A 22,951-nucleotide genomic window follows, 5' to 3' on the forward strand; every position below is an offset into this window, starting at 1 on the left:
AGTGATAGCTTTGGTTATTAGTGTTAGTTAAACTAACACAATATAGCTTACTAAATAGTAGTGTGTAAATGCTTGTTCTTCAAGAGATGTCCTTGTGGATGCTCTACGTCTTGTCTTGGTGCTGTTCTGGCTCCTGGATAAGAGTTTTTCAAGCAGTCCCTGCAAGGACTGTGCATGCGTGGCGCCAACAGCACATGCTGTGCTAGTTGGTACCGCACATGCGTGGCCCAAGTCCTCCAGTTCCTTCTCAACCATCCTCTGCCTGAGACAGAGCTCAGCAGTTTTCAGCATTCTTCTCGGATCTAGATGGTTCTTGTTCTTCATGTTACATTTACTGGCTAGAAGGTGCCCAAGAAGAGGAGCTCCTCACTACCTGCTAAGAAATGGTCCCCTGCAAAGTTGAGGTCAGCATGTGTCAGTGCTCATGGCACCCCTGGTACCTCAAGCACCACAGCACAGCCTGTGGCTCAGGTGCCAATCCCAAAGCATCCAAACATCATCCTAAACTGATGCCCGCAAAGACCACTGCACCCGACGACATCTGCACCACAAAGCTGACGAAGACTTTTGCATCTAAGCTGATGGCATGATGACGTGCCTGACAGCACTGACCGTTCTGACAGCACTCATGAAGTCCACGGCACCGAAAGCACCAATGACGTGGTGCTGACCAGGGTGTTGGCACCAATCTCATCTTTGGTGCCGCTGACTTACCAGCGCTGTCTCCCGTTGGTATTGACCACTCTGTCAGAACCGCATATTCTAACATTGGAGATGCTAGCACCGATACTTGTGGCACCGTTGCCTTGCATGTGGCACACAGACCTAGCTGTAACATCTGCTCTGCAGTCTCTGTTTTCGGCATCAACATATCGCCTAAACCCACGAAGTCACAAGCAGTATCCCCAGCCCTGTCACTTTTCTCAATTGACAATGAAGAGGGCACATAGGCCTCTTTCTTTCCACACCGTAGACTTCCAGTGCAATATTACAAAGCACGCTATGATCTTTGGGGCTCACAGGTCCCTCATGGTACAGAAACCCTTGGATGCAGCCTCTCTATCACATCCAGTTAAATGGCCTAATTGGAGCCCTTGGAGTTCTTATAGGAGGCATCACAGTGTGCAACAACATCCTGTACAGCAAACAGGAAAAGGGGCAAAAAAGAGCTCTCAAATCTGGAGACCTTCATAAAAAACCAACCTTCCACACAAACTTCCATATAGCTGGACTTTACTAAAACAAGACAGGAAATTTACACTGCACACTTCACTTCTCTACAAAGGAAAAAGGACTGTAAGCTATCTAAACTCCTACTTGCCACAAGGGGCCACAATAGTGGTACCCTTAACTCACCTAGCAATATTGTCTTTCTATCCAACTTTCACACTCAGGGCAGATTCTTTTGCCGGGCTATCTCAGGGACTCTTTTTTTGCCCTACCACCCCTACAAACATGATACAGTTCTGCGGTGCTCTGGAAGCCTACTTTCTCTGTCTCTGACTCTAGGAATACTTTCAACACAATACTGAACAGTGCACTGACACAGATACCCTCTGACCAACAGTGCAAGAAGACTTCTGCATGGATGCCTCATGACGGTCAAAATGACACACTGGACCTATACATAGAATGCTTCCGCCGATGTGCACAGGCAGAAATTGTGGCAGAGCATCATCGCTTGCCCCATTACCTCATCCATACAGAATGCAATGCCATCCACAGCCTCAGAAACAACTGACATTATAATCAAGGAGGCTGATAAAGGAGGTGCTGTTGTCATGAATAGGTCAGACTACCAAAAGGAGTCTGCCAGAAAACTTTCCAATACCACATTCTATAGGCCACTATCCTTTGATCCCACTGAGGAGTACACAAACTACACCATCTGCTTAAGACACTCCCTACAAAAGCACAGGAATAAATCTACACAGACACACCCCTAGAGCCCCAATCAGGATTATTGTATCTACTACCCAAGTTCCATAAACTTGGAAATTCTGGATGTCCCATCATCTTGGGCATTGGCACTCTCACTGCAGGATGGTCTGGATATGTGGACTTTCTACTCAGACCCTATGCCACAATCACTCCCAGCTACCTTTGAGACACCACTGACTTCCTGAGAACTACAGTGCATTGGTGATCTTCCAGAAAACACTATCCTAGCCACCATGGCTGTAGAGGCTCTCGACACCAACATCCCACTTGTAGATGGAATACAAGCTGCCAGGAACAGCATCCCTGATGATGCCACGGCACAACTGGTGGCTGAGCTCTGTGACATTATCCTCACCCACCACTTCAAACCAGTGGCACTGCTATGGGTACCCGCATGGCCCCTCAATATGCCAACATTTTTATGGCTGACCTGGAACAGCGTTTCCTCAGCTCTTGTCCACCATCATCTGCAACCAAGGGAAGGGGGCGCTGGAAGAATTCCACCGTGATTTCAACAGTTTCCACTCCACCATCAATCTTAGCCTGGACCAGTCTACACAAGAGATCCACTTCCTGGACACTACAGTGCAAATAAGTGATGTCACAAACACCACCCTATGCCGAAAACCTATTGACCTCTGTGCTTACCTACATGCCTCCAGCTTCCATCCCGGACACACCACACTACCCATTGTCTTCAGCCAAGCACTAAGGTACAACCCCCCTGGAACATGTGCTCCAACCCCTCAGCCAAACACCTACAAGATCTTCATCAAGCATTCTTAAAACAACAATACCTGCCGGAGGATGTGAGAAAACAGTTTGACAGAGCCAGACGGATAACCAAAAGCCTCTGGGTACAAGACAGGCCCAACAAAGAAAATAACAGAATACCACTGACCATCACCTACAGTCCCCAGCAAAAAGCTCTCCAACACATCATCAGTGATCTACAACCCATCCTGGATAATGATCTTCCTCACTCTCCTAGACCTTGGGGGGCAGGCCAGTCCTCTTCTATAGACAGCCTGCCAATATGAAGCAAATTCTCACCGGCAACTATATCCCACACCACTCTAACTCAGGAACCAATCCCTGCAACAAGCCTCGGTGCCAACTCTGCCTACCCATCACAAGACCTAACCACATCAGCCAGACCATCATGGGCTCATTCACCTTCACTCCTACCAATGTAGTATGCCATGATGAGTTAGCAATGCCCCTCTGCCATATACATTGGCCAAACTGGACAGACCCTATGTAAAAGAATAAACAGACACAAATCAGATATCAGGAACGGTAACATACAAAAACCCATAGAAGAGCACTTCAGTCTCCCTCGACACACAGTAACAGATTTAAAAGTAGCCACCCTGCAACTTAAAAACAGACTCCAAAGAGAAACTGCAAAGCTACAATTCATTTGCAAATTCGACATGATCAATTTAGGATTGAACAAAGACTGTGAATGGCTAGCCAACTACAAAAGCAGTTTCTCTTCTCGGTGTTCACACCTCCAAATCAGCTGCTAGAAGTGGGCCACATCCTCCCTGATTGAATTGACCTTGTTATCTCTGGCCTTCCTCTCGATTGGTACTCCCTTCTTTTCATGTGCCTGTATATTTATACCTGCATCTGGAATTACATGCATCTGATGAAATGAGTCTTTGCCCACGAAAGCTTATGCTCCAATACATCTGTTAGTCTGTAAGGTGCCACAGGACTTCTCGTTGTTTATGCAGATTTAGACTAACACGGTTACCCCTCTGATAGTGGACAAAGAGACAGCTCTAGTGGAATGAGCTGTTAAACATAATGGTGGTTGTACACCCTTCAGAGTGTAGCATAGTCTGATACAGTGTCTGATCCATTTGGATAGTCTTTGTTTCAATATGGCTTGACTTTTACCTGCTTGGCAAGTGCCACAAGGGGTGAGGGGTTTTCCTGAAGATCTTAGTCCTTTAAAGGTAAAATGCTAATGTTGTCTAACATTGAGGGTGTGCATGAAAGCTTCAAATGCATTTGCGTGAGGCTTCGGGAAAAACACCGGTAAGTTTACTGTTTCATTTATGTGGAAAGAGGATGCGACCTTTGGTAAGTATTTCAGGTGTATGCAAGAATACTTATGGAATATTGTGATGGGTGGATCGGCCATGAGTGCAGCTATCTCCCACATGATGAATGGATGTGACAGCAGTCAGAAAAGCAACTTTAATGAAGAGGTGCGAAAATGAGCAGGTGGCAAGAGGCTCAAAGGGTGGCCTGGTTAGGGCCTGTAGCAATAACCAGAGTCCCATGAGGGTAGGGCTGTGAGACATCTGGGTAGAGAAGGAGCAGCCTTTTGGTTGCTAGGTGTACAAATATGGACCATCCCTCAATTTTGTGGTGGAAGGCTGTGATGGCTGCTAGGTGTACTCTGATGGAATAAGTGATGATTGTTTGAGACTAAGGAGGTAGTCCAGGATGAATGACTGGACTACCGATATCAGGTCCTGACCTTCAAGGTATGCTATGTTGAGAAGCAGTTCCATTTGTAGATGCAAGATGCACAGGTGGAATCCTTGCAGCTATGGATGAAGATTGTGTGTATGCTCTCTGAAAATTCTAGTTCTGAATGCAAGAGCCATGGAGGAGCCATGCTGTTAGGTGCAGCTTGGGGAGGTCTGTGAACACCAACCCGGAGTGATGAGATTGTGATTGGAGTATGAACAGACATCCTGATTAGGAAAGGATACCATAGCTGTCTCGGCCAGGCGAGGGCTATTAGTATGATCCTGGCCTCATCTGTCCTGATCTTCTGAATGGTATCAGAGGAAAAGTATAACAAAGCTTGTGTTTCTATGGAACAAGGAATACACTCCCGAGAAATCCTCTCCTGATGCCCCCTCTGGTGAAAAACATTTGGTATCGTAAGGTGTTGCAAACAGGTCTATTGTTGGGCAGCCCCATCTGCGGAACAGGAGAGGTACCACAGAGGTGTTAAGCACCCATTCATGGTGCTGGGGAAAGAGTTCTCAGAGTGGGTTGGGGAATGTGACTGATCTCTCGCGTGCCTGTCAGCCGACGGTCAGGGCAGTGTGTATGTGCTATACACCCGAGACTTCAACTGCTGAGACCGGGGTCCCTTGCAGTGGGCAACCTGGAAGAGGTTGACGGGCGCCCCAATAAGTGTACAGGAAGAGCTTATTACACTTCAGATTTTAGCTGCTAGAATCTGTGATTCCTTCGCAGCGGGCAGCCTTGGGGAAGGCTGAGAAGTGCCCCAGTGATTTCTGCCACCTGGGTGTGACACAAATCCAAACGCCCAAGCTCTCCCTATATCTGTCCCTTGAGACCGGCTGAAGTTCTTTTAAATTGTGCCTGGTTCTGTTACAGCAACTGAAGGAGTCAGGTTAAAGCTTAAACAGTTACAGGTTTATTGAGGAAGCTTATAAATCATATGGTTACAATGGCTATTGCTCAATTTCTTAACTACTAGCAAAATATAGATCTTAAAAATGGTTACAAAGAAGATAAAGATAGAAAAATAGAAATAATGGTACCAAGTAACAGCTTACTCTTTCTATGTGTACACTTAAGACAGAGGACCATATCCAGGTACAATTTTTACCCCCTTCAGTGGCTCTCGACTCCAGCATGTCAGGCCAGGGCCGGTCCCTCAATTCCTAGGAAAGACGAAAATACGAGGTGGGCATCCCCATAGAACCTCGGGAGGTCAAACACCTAACCCGACCAGCAGGTAGAGGGTAGAATGACACTCAAAAGAGTGTGTGCTGCTGTACCAACTTTATACTCATGGGGTCACGTATTTCTCTTTCTAGTCTGTCATGCCAAATGGTGCTGGTCTGTCTTTTGTGAGACCAGTTCTTACAAGGGAGTTATGAACTTAATTTACACTTGTAAGAGAGATAACTAAATTGGAAGTACTGGGCATTCTTTTCTCAGTGGGAAATTCCTCTTCCAGGGACTGTGTGTTCGAATCAACACCCGCATATCCTGATCTCGCATCAAAGCAGATCAAAGCTTAATGGTTATGCTGATTGCCTTAATCGCTCTCTCTCTCCTCATATCTGTTTTCAGCTTCTCAGGATCAGATGAGCCAGCATAGACTCTGCTGATTTTATCGCTCCTTCTCTGTCCTGTATGCTTCAGGAACCTCAGAGAGGCAAAATAAGGAGGATGAGATGCGGGGGGGAGGGGCTGTCTGGCTACAGTGCCCCTTCCCCCCCCCCCCCCCCCCCCCCAGCTTGGTGTGTTAATGGGGAAGGAACCAGATACATGCTCAGACTTGATGACATCATATACACGGATGATGTCATTCTGTCCTCTGGCAGGAAATCTTTTTTATGTATAGGAGAGAGGATGGTCCCTTTTCCCAGTTGAATAATTTAGTCTGAAAAAAGGATGCCCTTTTTTGGTTAATTGTCCACATGGGCAGGCATTGTAGAATAACTGTTCTAATTAACTTTCCTGTGTAGACAAGCCTTCAGAATCTTAAAATGCATGATGACAAAATTCTTTATTACATGTATTTAAGAACCGCACCAGACTGCACTGTAGCTAGCAGCAGCAGCACCATTAGATTTTAATTTATAGTTTGTTTTAGCATAAACTTTCCCCAGAAGAGTGAGGCCATGTCTTCGCTTCCCTGAAGATCGATGCTGTGGTAGTCAATTTTCTGGAGTACGATTTAGAGGGTTTAGGACAGAGTGGCTAAATCGAATGCTGAAGGTGCCCCTGTTGATGTCGGAGCTCTTACTCCTCGCAAGAAGTAGAGGAAGTCAGCAGGAGCATTTCTCCCATTGATCTCCCTCTGAGGACGGCACCAAAGCTTGGCTTAAGGTATGCCAAATCTATCTACATAAAAAATGTAGTTGGAATTGCTGACCTTAAGTCGACTTTTGGCTACAGTGTAGACCTGGCTTGAGTATCAAGTTGTTGAGACAGCTTCATCGTATTAGCTTCAATTAAAATATAAACTGTGATTTCAGGTGTGAAGGTGATCCTGGAAACGAGAACTGTTACGTGAGTTGTGCATATCTGATGCCAGCCTGAAACACTTTTCACTGCTAATCTCTTAGACAGTTATAAATAAGAAACCTAAACTGAAATATTTTATGGGGGCTAATGGAGCCATATCTAAAGCTTGTAGATGAGTATCTAGATGTCTAGGGGTCTCAATTTACCTGAGTTCTGACTGGTCACGCTTCTTGCTGTTCTAGTAGATTACTCCTGAGCAATATGAAAAAATATTTTGCTTTTAGGGTTGTGGATTTAAATAAACTATATTTTCAGGTCAATTAGTATGTGATGATAAAGTAAAACTCTTTGCGTCTGCTAGTTACTTAAAAGTACCTTTTAATGTGGTATTGTATATAATAGGGATGTGATGGTTAACAGTTTACAGGTAATAACACATGAGCCTAAGCTCATTACTGTAACTTACATGGTTACGTGAAAACCCCTTCCACTCCACACTGCTTCCTCTGTATCAGAGGCAGCGGGGGTGGGAGAGAGAGGCAGCAGTGGTATATGTGTCTCCCTTCCGCCCCCACCTGTAAATTTGTAACTGCTGAAAATTTCAATGGTTACATGTTTACCAAAATAAACACATTTTAACATCCTTCGTATGTATACTGAGAATTTTTTGCTTTATTTGCAGAGAGTTTTTATATTTCATAGAATCATAGACTACTAGGACTGGAAGGGACCTCGAAAGGTCAGAGTCCCGACCCCTGCCCTCATGGCAGGACCAAATACTGTCTAGACCATCCTGATAGACACGTATCTAACCTACTCTTAAATACCTCCAGAGATGGGGATTCCACAACCTCCCTGGGCAATTTATTCCAGTGTTTGACTACCCTAATAGTTAGGAACTTTTTCCTAATGTCCAACCTAAACCTCCCTTGATGCAGTTTAAGCCCATTGCTTCTTGTTCTACCCTCAGAGGCCAAGATGAATAAGTTTTCTCCCTCCTCCTTATGACACCCTTTTAGATATCTGAAAACTGCTATCATGTCCCCCCCTCAATCTTCTCTTTTCTAAACTAAACAAACCCAGTTCTTTCAGCCTTCCTTCACAGGTCATGTTCTCTAGACCTTTCCTCATTCTTATTCCTCTTCTCTGGACCCTCTCCAATTTCTCCACATCCTTCTTGAAATGTGATGCCCAGAACTGGACACAGTACTCCAACTGAGGCCTAACCAGCGCAGAGTGGAGCAGAAGAATGACTTATTTTGTTTTGCTCACAACACACCTGTTAATGCATCCCAGAGTCATGGTTGGTTTTTTTTTTGTTTTTTTGCTTTTTTTTTTTTGGCAACAGCATCACACTGCTGACTCGTATTCAGCTTGTGGTCCACTATCACCCCTCGATCCCTTTCTGCCGTACTCCTTCCTAGACAGTCTCTTCCCATTCTGTATGTGTGAAACTGATTATTCCTTCCTAAGTGGAGCACTTTGCATTTGTCTTTATTAAACTTCATCCTGTTTATTTCAGATGATTTCTCCCGTTTGTCCAGATCATTTTGCATTATGACCCTATCCTTCAGATTAGTCGCAACCCCTCCCAGCTTGGTATCATGTGCAAACTTAATAAGTGTACTTTCTATGCCAGTATCTAAATCATTGATGAAGATATTAAAGCCAGTCCCAAAACAGACCCCTGCGGAATCCCACTTGTTATACCTTTCCAGCAGGATTGTGAACTGTTAATAACTACTCTCTGAGTACGGTTATCCAGCCAGTTATGTGCCCACCTTATAGTAGCCCCATCTAAGTTGTATTTGCCTAGTTTGATAAGAATATAATGTGAGACAATATAAATGCCTTTACTAAAGTCTAGGTATACCACATCCACCGCTTCTTCCTTAGCCACTAGACTCGTTATCCTATCAGAGAGCTATCAGATTGGTTTGCCATGATTTGTTCTTTATAAATCCATGCTGGCTGTTCCCTATCACCTTGCCACCTTCCCAGTGTTTACATATTTCCTTAATTACTTGCTCCATTATCTTTCCTGGTACAGAAGTTAAACTAACTGGTCTGTCGTTTCCTGGGTTGTTTTCATTTCCCTTTTTATAAATGGGCACTAAATTTGCCCTTTTCCATGTTCTTCACTTACATGTGGGCTTTGCTCACCTGTCCCTGTTGAACAGTTTAAAGTCTTCCTCACTAGGTTAGCCAGTCTGTGTCCAAATAGGGTCTTCCCCCCTCCTTGAAAGGTGTACGCCATCTCTGCCTAGCAGTGCTTCCTGGAATAGCATCCTGTGGTTGAGGAAGCCAAAGCCCTCCTGGCGACACCATCTTCGCAGCCAAGTATTCACTTCCAGGATGCACCTGTCTCTGCCTGGGCCCCTACCTTTGACAGGAAGGATCGAAGAGAATACCACCTGTGCTCCAGACTCCTTCATCCGTACTCCCAGAGCCCTGTAGTTGCTCTTGATCCGCTCAGTGTCATACCTCGCAGTATCATTTGTGCCCACATGGATGAGTAGCATGGGGTAGTAGTCAGAGGGCTGGATAATCCTCGAGAGTGCCTCCGTAACATCTCGGATACGGGCCCCTGGCAGACAGCATACTTCCCGAGATGAAATGTCAGGGCGCCAGATGGGTGCCTCTGTCCCCCTCAGAAGAGAGTCTCCGACCACCTCTACCAAACATTTCGTATTTGCAGTGGTGGCAGCAGATTTCTCAGCCTTAGGGGCACGAAGCGTCTCCTGCTCTGTTACAGGGAGTGATTCTTATCTTCTGTATAAAGAAGAGCATAACGGTTTCCTAGTACCACGGCGGGAGAGTTTGGCGCAGGGGTGGAGCAGTGCCTGCTGCCAGAAGTAACCAGCTGCCAGTGTCCACCCTGAGCCATCTCCTCTTCCACCAGTGGTGTGTCCGTACTCCTGTGTACTGGGACAGCTACCTCAGCAGTCTCCTCATGAACACAGTCCAGGAATTGCTCGTGGATTCGGGTGCTCCTTCTGTTTCTTTCCTACCTGTTGCCTGAGAGATTCCACCAGCAGGCACCTTTTGTATTGGATAATCTCCCCAGCCTGGATATCAGTACGTGGGAATTGCAAGCCACAGTCCCTGCAAAACCACACCAGGATCTGAGTAGAGGCATCCATGCTCAGGTGCTCTGTCTGGCTCCAGGTGCAGATAGAGGAGACAGAAGCCATGGTGGCACAGGTGTTGGCGGGTCTTCCTGGCCATAGTAAGCTTCCCTCTGTCAAACTCCCCTGTCTACAGCTCCCTGTCCACTTTCGCTCCCTGCCTCTGGCTTTTAAAGCCTGCTTGTCTAGGCCAGGCCTGCCTCCTCGTGAGTCTCACAGGGGAAGGCTGACCAGATACAATCAAAAGAGCAATTAAGGGAACAAAAGGTCAGGCACGCAGTTCCAACTGCCACAGCAGCTCAAACTGAAACTAGTCACCTGAAATCAGAATTCAACAAACAAAATTCAAACAGTCGAGCAAACTCACTCCACCAAGAGCAATACTCTCACTTTCACCAGATAGCCTGTTCAGCGGCGGGCTCTCTTGCAGTCCCTCTCAAACTCCCCTGTCTGCAGCCCCCTGTCTGCTTTCGTTAAACCAACCTTTCGATATTTGTTAAACCAACCTTTTAACTTCTCTATAAAATATAAATGTAGTGTATTTGGAGAAAAATATGTAACACATGCCTTGGTTTTTATCAGAGGCACTCCAGGTTGTGCAACTCCCCATAGAGCCTATGTAGAGGCTCAGGGCTGCAGTAGAGGGAGAGATCTCGTCCTAGTAGAGAAGGTTTCCTCTCCAGTAGCCCCATCATGGAGGTGCTGTGACCAGAGGAGAGGGGTCCTTTCTGCCAGTCTCATCATGGAGCTACTATGTCCAGGGCAGCTCTGTGCTGGGGCTGGCAGGTAAGTAGCCAGTGCAATAGGTCTGGCTTATGGGCAGGAAGACCATGCAGCTCCATACTCTGCTTTCGTATTACATTCAAAGTTCTGCATGCAATGGGTGGAGACTGATTCTGCCCCCGATTCCCTTGAACTCCCTGGAGCTTGTCCTGCTGGCCGCTTCCGGGACACAGTGTTGTACCCTAGAACAGGTAGGTACCAGGCAGCCTGGTAGCCTGAATTAGTGCCACTGTTAAAGAGCGGCAGATAAACCCGAGCTCAAACCTGGAGCCTTCCCCTCCTGACTCAGAGCCACGTCCTGCACCCAAACACTCACCTCAGAGCCAATACTCCCATCTGTAGCCACCTTTGCATCCGAAACCCCTAGTCCCTGGGCCTACCTCAGAGCCTTTCTTCAACCTGCAGCCCCCTTCTGTATTGAAATCCTTTGTCCTCAGCCTGAAGCCTCCTCCTGCACTCCAAACTCCTCATCCCTAGTCCCACCGCAGAGCCTTTGCCCCCAGCTGGAGCACTCAGACCCCTGCACTACAGCCCGTCACTGTCCCCACTGTAGGAAGCAGCAAGTGGGAGGGCAGGAGGGTCTGTGGAGCCTGCGTGCATGGGGAACTGGCTTGAAAGTCAGCCTGCCTCACTCGCCCTCTGTGCTGCTGCCTCTCTATCAGAGGCAGCAGTGCGTGGATAGGGGGCAGGCAGATCTGGTGCTCGTGGGAAGCCTGCTTTAAGCTGAAACTTAGAAGATCTGGTCTAAGGCTTCAATGCAGCATGGTTTGCTGAGTATGCAAAGAATTCATTCATATCAATTGTACTTCTCGTGGTTTTTCTTTTTTTTTTTTTTTTTTATTAAGTATATTGTGAATTGAAGCCTCTGTTCCAGTGTCTGTCTCCTATGTCTTCTCTGACTTTGGGCAAGTCATTACTTGGTCTGACTTGGTTTCTTGTTGTCAAGTGGGCAAGGTAGTTCCCTACATTGCACAGGTACTGTGAGGACAAATTTGTTAAGGTTTGTGAAGCACAGAGGTACTACGATGAGCCGTGCTACATCTTTCACCCTGTCATTGAGCCATTGTGTGCTTTCTGGAACTCAGAATCTACATTATTCTATCTGATGTATTTTATATTGATTTTTCCAGAAGAAAGTGTAATTGAAAAGGTAGTTTTTCACACAACTTATCTTTCAGTGGCAAAATGTTAACTATTCATCAGCATCCTAATTCTTATGAGTAACATTTTTAGTTGATTTTTGAATAGATCGTATGAACAAAGCATAGAATCCACATGAATATTAGTGAAGTACAATTTAACTAACTTGACTGCATTTGATAACTGGAGTTATAAATGAAAACACAAAATGAGCATTGCATAATGGTTAAAATGCAAGCTCCTGTGTTCCATGTTTGACTAGAATATAGAGTTGGGCTGAACTTCTGATTTCCTTTGTCAGTTTTTATTTCTACTGTGTACTCAATAGCAGTAGTCTGTCTCCCTTTCACAACTAGTTTTGAGTGGCTGTGGGGGGATGGTATAAGTACCGTGTTTGAGTTTTTGTATGTCTGCACCCTAGGTTTTTTTTAAATTTTTTTTATTATTATTATTGTTACAATGCAATCACCGGGCTTACTCCTAGCTTCCCAAACAATAATACGTAACTGTTTGTTGTTGATTAGCAGATGTGTTAGAATTGAATATAAATAAACTTATTAGGGATGAACGATTTGGTCAGAATATTTAAAAAATTCAAGATTTGTCAGGTTGTGGATTTACTGTCTTTGGTAGGAATTTTAAGTAGATGGTCTCTTCATTTGGCCTTGGAATTTCAGTTTGCAATCTTTCATAAAAATGCTGTTGGAATTAGGGGTATGAACGTGTACCTGGGTATGAATGTGTACCTCGGTACACGATTAACTGATGAGCCTGAGTTACACGTAGCCCCATCCCCTGCTGCCTCTGTATCAGAGGTGGGGGGTTGGGTACGCAGGAGCTGGTTCCCTACAAGAACCAGCTCCCACCTGCCTCCCCCAGCATTTAAACGTGTATCCTCTGTAAATTTCAGCACTTACACATTTACAGAAACTATCATCCCTAATTGGAATAGTGCTTGTTGGAACGTGAGCAAATAGCCTTTTTGGACAACATTTACTCAAGTTACGTACTTTGTAGCATTAATGCTCTGTATATTGTTTGTCTTGATAGATATAACTGACCTCATTCAAATGCTCTCCCAACACTTATTTTTAATAGGGAGAAAGAACAAGAAATTCAAGAAGAGGAACATTTGATGGAAGAAAAGAAAAAGAAAAAGCAGGAAGAAAAGAAAAAGAAGGAAGGTGCTCAGAAAAAGGTTTGTCTTCTGTTATGGTAGAACACATGGCGAACGATAGAATGGAGAACAGCAAAATAAAGACCATGGATTTCAGGAAGGCAGATTTTAGTAAACTCAGAGAGCTGGTAGGTAAGGGTCCCTTTGGAAGCAAGATTAAGAGGAAAGACAACTGAAGACAGTTGGCAGTTTTTCAAAGGGATACTATTAAGGGATCAAAAGCAAACTATTTCACTGCACAGGAAAGATAGAAAGTATGGCAAGAAACCACCTTGACCTAACCAGGAGATCTTTCCTGAACTAAAAATAAAAGTCTCATAAAAAGTGGAAACTAGGTCAAATTACAAAGGAGGGGAATATAAGCAAATAACTCAAGTATGAAAGGGCAAGATTAGAAAGACAAAGGAACAAAAATAGATCAGCCTAGCTAGAGACCTAAAGGGTAACAAGACATTCTACAAATATATTAGAAGCAAGAGGAAGACCAAGGACAGGATAGGCACATTGTTCAGTACATAAGAATGGCCGTACTGGGTCAGACCAAAGGTCCATCTAGCCCAGTAGCCTGTCTGACAACCGTGGCCAACACCAGGTGCCCCAGAGAGGGTGGACTGAAGACAATAATCAAGCGATTTGTCTTCTGCCATCCCTCTCCTGCCTCTGACAGACAGAGGCCAAGGACACCATTTTATCCCCTGGCTAATAGCCTTTTATGGACTAACCTCCATGAAATTATCTAGCTTCTCTTTAAATTCTATTATAGTCTCTAGCTTCTCTTTAAACTCTATTATAGTCTATTATAGTAAAGAGGGAAAAACAATAACAGGAAACTTGGAAATGGAAGACGTGCTTAATAACTGTCTTGTTTTGATTTTCACCAAGAAGATTGATGGTGACTAGATGCCTAACATAGTGAATGCTAGTGGAAATGGGGTAGTTTTAGAAGTTAAAATAAAAAAAAGGTTAAAAACTACTCAGAAAAGGTAGCTGTCTTCAAATCACTAGGGCCTGATGAAATGCAGCCTAGAATACTCAAGTATCAGAGAGGTAGCTGTGCTAGTCTGAGTCTGCATAAACAATGAGAAGTCCTGTGTCATCTTATAGTCTAACAGATTTATTAGACTGATGAAGTGAGTCTTTGCCCATGAAAACTTATACTCCAATACATCTGTTAGTCCAGTGGTCCCCAACCTTTTCAGGTTGGCGGGCGCCAGGGGGCGTGGCTGTTCGCCTGCCGGGTGCCAGGGGGCGGGGACACTTGCCCGCCCGGGGGCGGGGCCCCCTCCATAGCCGCGCGCCCGGGGAAGGTGTCCCCTGGCAAGCGCCGCGCGCCCGGCACCCCCCCCCATAAGCGCCGCGGGGCCAGGGCCGGCGCTCCCCCCCCATAAGCGCCGCGGGGCCGGGGCACGCGCGGCGCCAGAGCCAGCAAGGGCACGCGCGGTGCTCCCGGGGCCGGGACCGGCCATGCGCCCGGGGCTGGCACCTGCCAGCCCAGATTGCTCCGCGGGCGCATGTAAAGAGCCTGGCGGGCACCATGGCGCCCGCGGGCACCGGGTTGGGGACCACGGTGTTAGTCTATAAGGTGCCATAGGACTTCTTCTAGAATACTCAAGAAGCTAATAGAGGAGGTATCTGAGCCATTAGCTATCATTCTTGAAAAGTCATGGAAGTAGAGAGAGATTCCAGAAGACTGGAAGAGTTCAAATGTGCCCAGCTATAAAAAGGGAAATAAGAACAACCCAGGAAACTACAGATGAGTCAGTTTAACTTCTGTACCAGGAAAGATAATGGAGCAAGTAATTAAGGAATTCATCTGCATACATCTAGAAGATAAGAAGGTGATAAGTAATGGCTAGCATGGTTTTGTAAAGAACAAATCTTGTCAAACCAATCATATAGCTTTCCTTGATAGTATAACAAGATGAGGGGGAAGCAGTGGACATTGTACACCTAGACTTTAGTACAAAAGACAGGACTATGCAGCACTTTAAAGACAGTCTGGTCTTGCTGAAACAAAAGACAAACGGCTACGTCTCCATTTACTAGACTTTAGTAAAACATTTGTTATGGACTCGCATGACTACCTTATCCATAAACTAGGGAAATACAACCTAGATGGGGCTATTATAAGGTGGATGCATAACTGATTGGATAACCATTCTCAGAGTAGGTATTAATGGTTCACACTCATGCTGAAAGGGCATAATAAGTGGACTTCTGCAGGGGTCAGCTTTGGGACAGGTTCTGTTCAATATTTTCATCAACGATTTAGATAGTGGCATAGAGAGTATGTCTATTACGTATGCAGATACCACCAAGCTGGGAGAGGTTTTAGGTGCTCTAGAGCAGTATTTCTCAACCAGTGGTACGAGTACCCTTAGGGGTACTTGAGAGAAGTCTGGGGGGGAGGTATATATCAACACAACTGAAATTTGGAGAAAACTGAATTTTTGTGTTAATTTTTATAGCGCTTTATTATTGTTGTACTCTTTATACCCAAAAATTTCATCGCCCGCCTGGCTACGATTAAGTTGCTTAGACAAATGTGTTGCAATGGTAGGAAAAAAAATGTGTGTCTGGAAACTGTAGGTACTGAGAGTATATATAGAATCATAGATCTGGAAGAGACCTCGGGAGGTCCAGCCCCTTCCCCAAGGCAGGACCAATCCCAACTAAATCAACCCTGCCAAGGCTTTGTCAAGCTGAGTCTTAAAAACCTCTAGGGATGGAAGTTCCCCCACCTCCCTAGGTAACTCATTCCAGTACTTCACCACCTTTCTATTGAAATAGTTTCTCCTAATATCCAACCTAGACCTCTGCCACTGTAACTTGGCTCTTTGTTCTGCCATCCCTCATTACTGTGAGCAGCCTTTCTCCATCCTCTTTTGAACCTCCCTTCAGGAAGTTGAAGGCTGCTATCAAATCCCCCCTCACTCTTCTTTTCTCCAGACTAATTTTTTTTTTTTTTTTTTTTTTGGGAAAAAGGGGTACTTTATTAAAAAAGGTTGAGAAACACAGAACTGGAGGATAGGGTCATAATTCTAAATGCTCTGAACAAATTGGAGACATGGTCTCAGGTAAATAGGAGAAGTTTAATAAGGACAAATGCGAAGTACCCTATTTGGGAAGGAACAATCAATTGCACACATACGGAACGGGAAGCGACTGTCTAAGAAGGAATACTGCAGACAGGGATGTAAGGATTATAGTGGACCACAAGCTAAATATGAGTCAACCGTGTGACACTGCAGAAAAGCAAAAATGATTTTGGGAAGCATGAACAGGAGTGTTGTGAGCAAGACGAGACTTAATTCTTCCACTCTGTTGTGTACTCATTAGGCCTCGGTTGAATACTGCATATAGATGTGGTTGCCTCATCTCAAAGGCATTAGAAAAGGTTCAAAGAAGGGTGACAAAAAAAATTAGGGTTTTGGAATGCGTCCTATATGAAGAGAGATTAAAAAGACTTGGAGTTTTCAGCTTAAAAAAAGAGGGGGGGGAGAAGAGGGAGAATATAATAGAGGTGTATAAAACCATGATTGGTGTGGAAAAAATGAATAAGGAAAAGTTATTTACTCATTCCCACAATATAAAAACTAGGGGTCACCAAATGAAATTAATAGGCAGTAGGTTTAAAAGAAACAAAAGGAAGTTTTTCTTCACTCAGCGCGCAGTCAAGCTGTGGAACGCCTTGCCACAGAATGTGGTGAAGACTAGGACTTTAACAGGGTTTGAAAAAGAGCTAGATAGGCATTGATGGATTTGGATACATGAAGATTATTAGCTAGGATGGGTAGGAATGGTGTTCCTGTTTGTCTTGAGATGGATGACAGGAGAGCGATCGCATGATGATTACCTGGTGTGTTCTCTCTCTGGGGCATCTGGTATTGGCCACTGTCGGCAGACAGGATACTGGGCTAGATGGACCTTTGGTCTGACCCTGTATAGCCGTTTTTATGGAGTATTGTGTCTAGTTCTGGGTGCCACATTTCAAGAAAGATGTGGAGAAATTGGAGAAGATCCGGAGAAGATCATAGAATCATAGAACCATAGAGCTGGAAGAGACCTAAGAAGGTCATTAAGTCCAGCCCCTTGCCCTAGGCAGGACCAATCCCAACTAAATCAACCCTTATCAACTTAAAAATCTCTAGGGATGGAGACTCCACTACTTCCCTAGGTAACCCATTCCAGTGCTTCACCACTCTTGTACTGAAATAGTGTTTCCTAATATCCAACCTGGACCTCTCCCAGCCGCAACAAAAATGATTAAAAGACTAGAAAACGTGAGTTACAAGGGAAGACTGAAAGAATTGGGTTTGTTTAGTTTAGAAAAAGAGAAGAGTGAGGGGGGACATGATGGCAGGTTTCAAGTATCTAAAAGGATGTTTCAAGGAAGAGGGAGAAAAATTATTCTCCTTGGCCTCTGATGATAGAACAAGAAGCAATGGGCTTAAATTGTAGTAAGGGAGGTTTAGGTTGGACATTAACCATGCTGACATTTAGGAAATTATTCTTAAACACTGGAATAAATTGCTTAGGGAGGTTATGGAATCTCCATCACTGGAGATATTTTAGAGCAGGTTGGCTAGACACCTGTCAGGGATTATGTAAATCAGGGCGGGGCAAAATACGGCCTGGGTGCCAGATATGGCCTGTGAAGCCACCAGATCCAGCCCATGGACCACCCTGCTGGAACCCTCAGACACACAGCTGTCGTGGGCTTAAAGTGCAGTCCGGCAGCTCTCTGCTCTGGAGGGAGGGGGAGGCTTTGTGTGACTTCCCTCCTCCCAGTCCAATCCTTGGCTTCTATTGGCCAGAAACCACCAGCCAATAGGAGCTGAGAGATGGGGAAGAGGCTTGCTCTACCCCTTTCCCAGAGCTTAGAACCACAAGGAGGGAATGGTCTGCAGAAAGGGTCTGCAGTTCTAAGTGATCTTGGGGTGCAGCTGGCAGGCAGCCCAGCCTACCTTCTGGGTGCTGGCCAGGAGAGGCTTACGTAAGTGCCTCCAAGGCAGAGCCTGCCTCTGGTACCCCTGCCTCTTTTGTACCCCAACTCCCTGCCTCAGGTCACCATCCAAACCCTCTGCACTCTCCTGCCCCAGGTCACCACTCCCTCCCAGGCTCAGTAACCCTTCCTATAGCCCAGGCCAGAATCTTCTTCTGCACCCAAACACTCTCCCACACCCTGCACCCCAATCCCCTAACCCAGATCACAACCCAAACCCTCTTCAGTCTGCAGCTCCTTTTTTCCCCTTCTCCCAGGTCACACCCACCCTTCACCCAAACTCTCTCTCAGACCTCACACTGTCTCTTGCATCCCAGTCCCTTATCCATGCGTCCTTCTGCACATAGCCTCCATTGTAGACCCTGCACCACCTCCACAGAAAAGTGTGGCCCTTAACCATTTTTCAAAATCTTGGAGTGGCTTCCCCACCAACAATTATTGCCCACCCCATATCTGGTTGGTGCTTAGTCCTGCCGTGAGGCAGGGGACTGGACTTGATGACCTCTCGAGGTTTCTTCCAGGTTTAGTATATGATTCTGCTTTTTAGAGAGAGAGTTGCTTTATCTCTTTTATATGGAGTTAATCCTGTAACCTATACTTGTGGGAATTAATTCTTGCTAATTAGAATGAAAAATCACATTGACTGTGCATGTAAGAGTTGAAAAATCAGTTTTTCTGTCCTGGTACCTCTTGTCCCCCTAGCAATTTTACTACTTTTTTTCCTTGTGTTTTCAAAGTTGCTAAATATATGGATTTGATTTCCATTTAAGTGATAAGGTGAAAATTATGGAGATATACGTTTTCAATGAATCTATTAAGTCTTAACTCTTCTAGCATTCTGCAAATAGCACCAGTGGGTTTTTTTATGCCTTGAGAAATTTAGGGAATAACATGCGTTGGGTTTTTATTGGTCCTATTTGAGGCTGCCCATATCCTTTCATTTAGAATGATACTTACACAAATATTTCCTCCCATGGGGTTCTTTTTCAAACATGAGAGATCTTGGATAATTAGGCAAGAGAGTAGGAAAATTTATTAACATTTGGTAGAATATCATATATAAATTATCAGTTATTTGCATTTTAAATGTAAATATTAAAAATCAAATTAAAATTCATAGCTCCAGCTTACAGCACTACATGTCATAAGCACTTATTCAAACATGCGCAATGATTTGTTTAGTAAAAGCACAATAATAGAATAAGAAATATGGAAAGTTCCTTTAAAAATGTAAAATAGTTTAAATGAAAGTGAGGGGAAAATATTAACTGTCATGCAGAGATTAACAATACAGTAAACTTCCAATAATCCGGCACCTTTATGGGTGCCGGATTATCAGATATGACGGACTATTGGAAGGGGGGGCTATGAGGGGTCTAGGGTGGTGTGGGGGGGATGCCACCCCAGACTCCTCATAGCCCCCCCCTTCCGATAGTCCAGCTCTGCCCTGGGCGTCCCCGATTTAGCCGCTGCTGGTCAGTTTCAGCAGCAGCTGAATCGGGACGCCTGCAGCAGAGCAGCTGGGGTTCTGCCAGGTTGGTCCCACAGCGCCATGGGGCTGCACTACCGGACCAACCCGGTAGCACCCCAGCTGCTCTGCTTCCCGGAGTCAGCCACTGGTCAGTTTCAGCAGCAGCTGAATTGGGGACAGCTGGGGTGTTGCTGGGTTGGTCCCGCAGTGCCGAGGGGCAGTGCTATGGGACCTACTTGGCAGTATGCCAGCTGCTCTGCCCCCGGCTTCCCCGATTCAGCCGCTAGTCAGTTTCAGCAGTGGCTGAATCGGGGAAGCCGGGGGCAGAGCAGCTCCAATGGTCCGGCTGCCCGAAGCACTTCCAGGTTCCTGATGGTGGTAGACCATTAGATGCCGGACCAATGGAGTTTTACTGTATGTTCTAGTACTTACATAATAGCTACTGCAGTGTCATTGAGAAATATAGTCCATGTTAAAACCTTTTATATAGAGTCATTTACCTCAGAATAATGCCTATTCAAAAGTTATGCTACTAATATTCGTACCAGAAACCATATGTATTATAATTCATTATTAATTGGTATTTGCAATCAATAGAACTTGTGTGCAAAATACTATATTTAGGGTGAAAATGCAAGGTCTTGAAAGCTAATAAATTACATCATGCATTGAAAGCTGATAGGTGTGGGGGAGCACATGGATCAGACATCTCTCTTATATGAGAATAGAGATTCTCTAAGTTTTAATCAGGAGGAGAGGATGGAAAATGATAGTTAGATCAGCTGAAACAATCAAATGAAAGCATGTAACATCAGGAAATGGCAGACATAAATAGTGACAAATTTTTAAAGTGCTTATACACAAATGCTAGAAGCCTAAATAATAAGATGGGTGAACTAGAGTGCCTCATTCTAGCAGGATATTGGCATCACAGAAACAATCAATGGGACACAGTCATACAAGGGTACAAAATACATGGGAAGGACAGAACAGGTCATACTGATGGGTGAGTGGCATTATATGTGAAAGAATATGTATAATCAAATAAAGTAAAAGTCTTAAATGAACCAAAATGTTCCATAGAATTTCTATGGATAGTAATTCCATGTTCTAATACTAAGAATATAGCTGTAGCGATATATTATTGACCAGTAATAGTGACTATGAAATTCTATCAAAATGAAAAACTCCATAATAATAGGAGATTTCAACTATCCTCATATTGACTGGGTACATGTCACCTCAGGATGGGCGAAATAAAGTTTCTTGATCCTTTAAATGACAGCTTTTTGGAGTAGCTGATTCTGGAACCCACAAGGAGCGAGACAATTCTTAAATTACTGCTAAGTGGAGTGCAGGATCTGGTCCAAGGGATAAATATAACTGGACCATTTGAAAATAGTGACCATCATATAATTTAACATCCCGGTGGTGGGGGGAAAAAACCTCAGCAGCCCAACTCTGTGGCATTTAATTTCAGAAAGGGGAACTACATAAAAATGAGGTTAAACAGAAATTAAGATAGTGACAAAAGTAAAATCCCTGTAAGCTGCCTAGAAATTTTTCAAAGACACCATAGTAGAGGCCCAAATTAAATGTATACTTTCTTTTAAAATGTGGGGTAAGAACCAAAAAAGCCACTGTGGCTGCTTAACCAATTAAAAGAATTATACATCAGAAACAGGAAGCCTGCTAAACAAACAGTGGGGCCCTTGGATGATTAAAATGCTAAGGAAGCACTCGAAGATGATAAAGTCATTGCAGAGAAGCTAAATAAATTCTTTGCTTCTGTCTTCACGGCTGAGGATGTTAGGGAGATTCCCAAATCTGAGCCATTTTTTTTAAGTGACACTTCTCAATCTGGAACAATTCCTCAGGTGTCATTAGAAGAGGTTTTGGAACAAACTGATAAACTTAACAATAACAAGTCACCGGGACCAGATGCCCATTCACCCAAGAGTTCTAAAAGAACTTAAATGTGAAATTGCAGAACTACTAACCGTGGATATTAACCTATCCTTTAAATCAAATTCTGTACCTAATGACTGGAAGATAGGTAATGTGATGCCAATATTTAAAAAGGACTCTAGGGCAGGGGTGGCCAACCTGTTACAGACGAAGAGCCAAAATAGTGGTGGATACAGTGCAAAGAGCCACAGGGAAAGAAGTTGTTGGGGAGGAGCCCCGGCCACCACATTTGGTTGAGCAAAAAAAAGTCTTACCCCATGACAATTTACTTAAGTGATAGAAATGTAGCCGTGTTAGTCTGGGGTAGCTGAAGCAAAATGCAGGACAATGTAGCACTTTAAAGACTAACAAGATGGTTTATTAGATGATGAGCTTTCATGGGCCAGACCCACTTCCTCAGATCAAATAGTGGAAGAAAATAGTCACAACCATATATACCAAAGGATACAATTAAAGAAATGAACACATGAAAAGGACAAATCACATTTCAGAACAGGAGGGAGATGCGGGGGGGGAGGGGAAGGAAGGAAGGTCTTTGTAGCAGAATGCAGGTGGTTAAGTCATTGAGAGTGTCCTTTCCGGTTAAAATGGCAAGAAACTGTTTTTTCTTTGTGATCCTGTCTGATATCTGTTTTGTGGGCATTAATCCTTTGGCGAAGTGTCTGAGATGTTTGTCCAATGTACATAGCAGACGGACACTTTTGTGCCCGTCTGTGCCGAAAGGCCTGCTACCGTCTGCTACAAAGACTTTTTACATCTGCACTTGAAAGGGAATCCTCTGAACTGTCATTCATGTTAAAATTCGACACTCTCCGAGAAGGAATGAACAAATACTCAAACTATCTTACCCATTACCAAGATAGCTTCCCCAATTATCACCTCTAATACCATTAGCTCACAGACATCCCACTCTCCCCACCTCTAATATCATCAATTCACAGACACTTACCTTCCTTCCTCCCCCCCTGCATCCCCCTTCTGTTCTGAAATGTGATTTGTCCTTTTCATATGTGTTCATTTCTTTAATTGTATCCTTTGGTATATATGGTTGTGACTATTTTCTTCCACTATTTGATCTGAGGAAGTGGGTCTGGAAGCTCATCATCTAATAAACCATCTTGTTAGTCTTTAAAGTGCTACATTGTCCTGCATTTTGCTTACTTTACTTAAGAGCCTTTGGTGAGGGAAATCTAAGTATACTGTATCCACTGGTTCCCCCTTGCCCACATGATTGCTGACCCCCTCAAAGAACTGTAGATAATTGGTTAAAAGACAGGAAAACAAGGGTAGGAATTTTCAAAATGGAGAGAGGTGACTATTGGTGTCCCCCAAAGGTCTGTCTTAGGACCAGTCCTGTT

At 44.5% G+C, this 22,951-nt stretch overlaps 1 protein-coding gene across 5 annotated transcripts in view; it reads left to right on the forward strand.

The window, feature by feature from the left end:
* The window catches only part of TNRC6C (trinucleotide repeat containing adaptor 6C), a 344,243-nt gene that overhangs the window by 16,604 nt on the left and 304,688 nt on the right, over positions 1-22,951 (forward strand). For all 5 annotated transcript variants that reach the window (XM_075903558.1, XM_014573581.3, XM_075903557.1 and 2 more), the window contains one exon: positions 13,071-13,170. In XM_075903558.1, coding sequence (XP_075759673.1) covers positions 13,108-13,170 — 63 coding nt within the window. In that variant the 5' untranslated portion in view covers positions 13,071-13,107. Of the gene's footprint in view, positions 1-13,070; positions 13,171-22,951 lie in introns of those variants that run through there.

The sequence above is a fragment of the Pelodiscus sinensis genome, chromosome 20, assembly GCF_049634645.1.
Source record: "Pelodiscus sinensis isolate JC-2024 chromosome 20, ASM4963464v1, whole genome shotgun sequence".
Classification (NCBI taxonomy): domain Eukaryota; kingdom Metazoa; phylum Chordata; order Testudines; family Trionychidae; genus Pelodiscus; species Pelodiscus sinensis.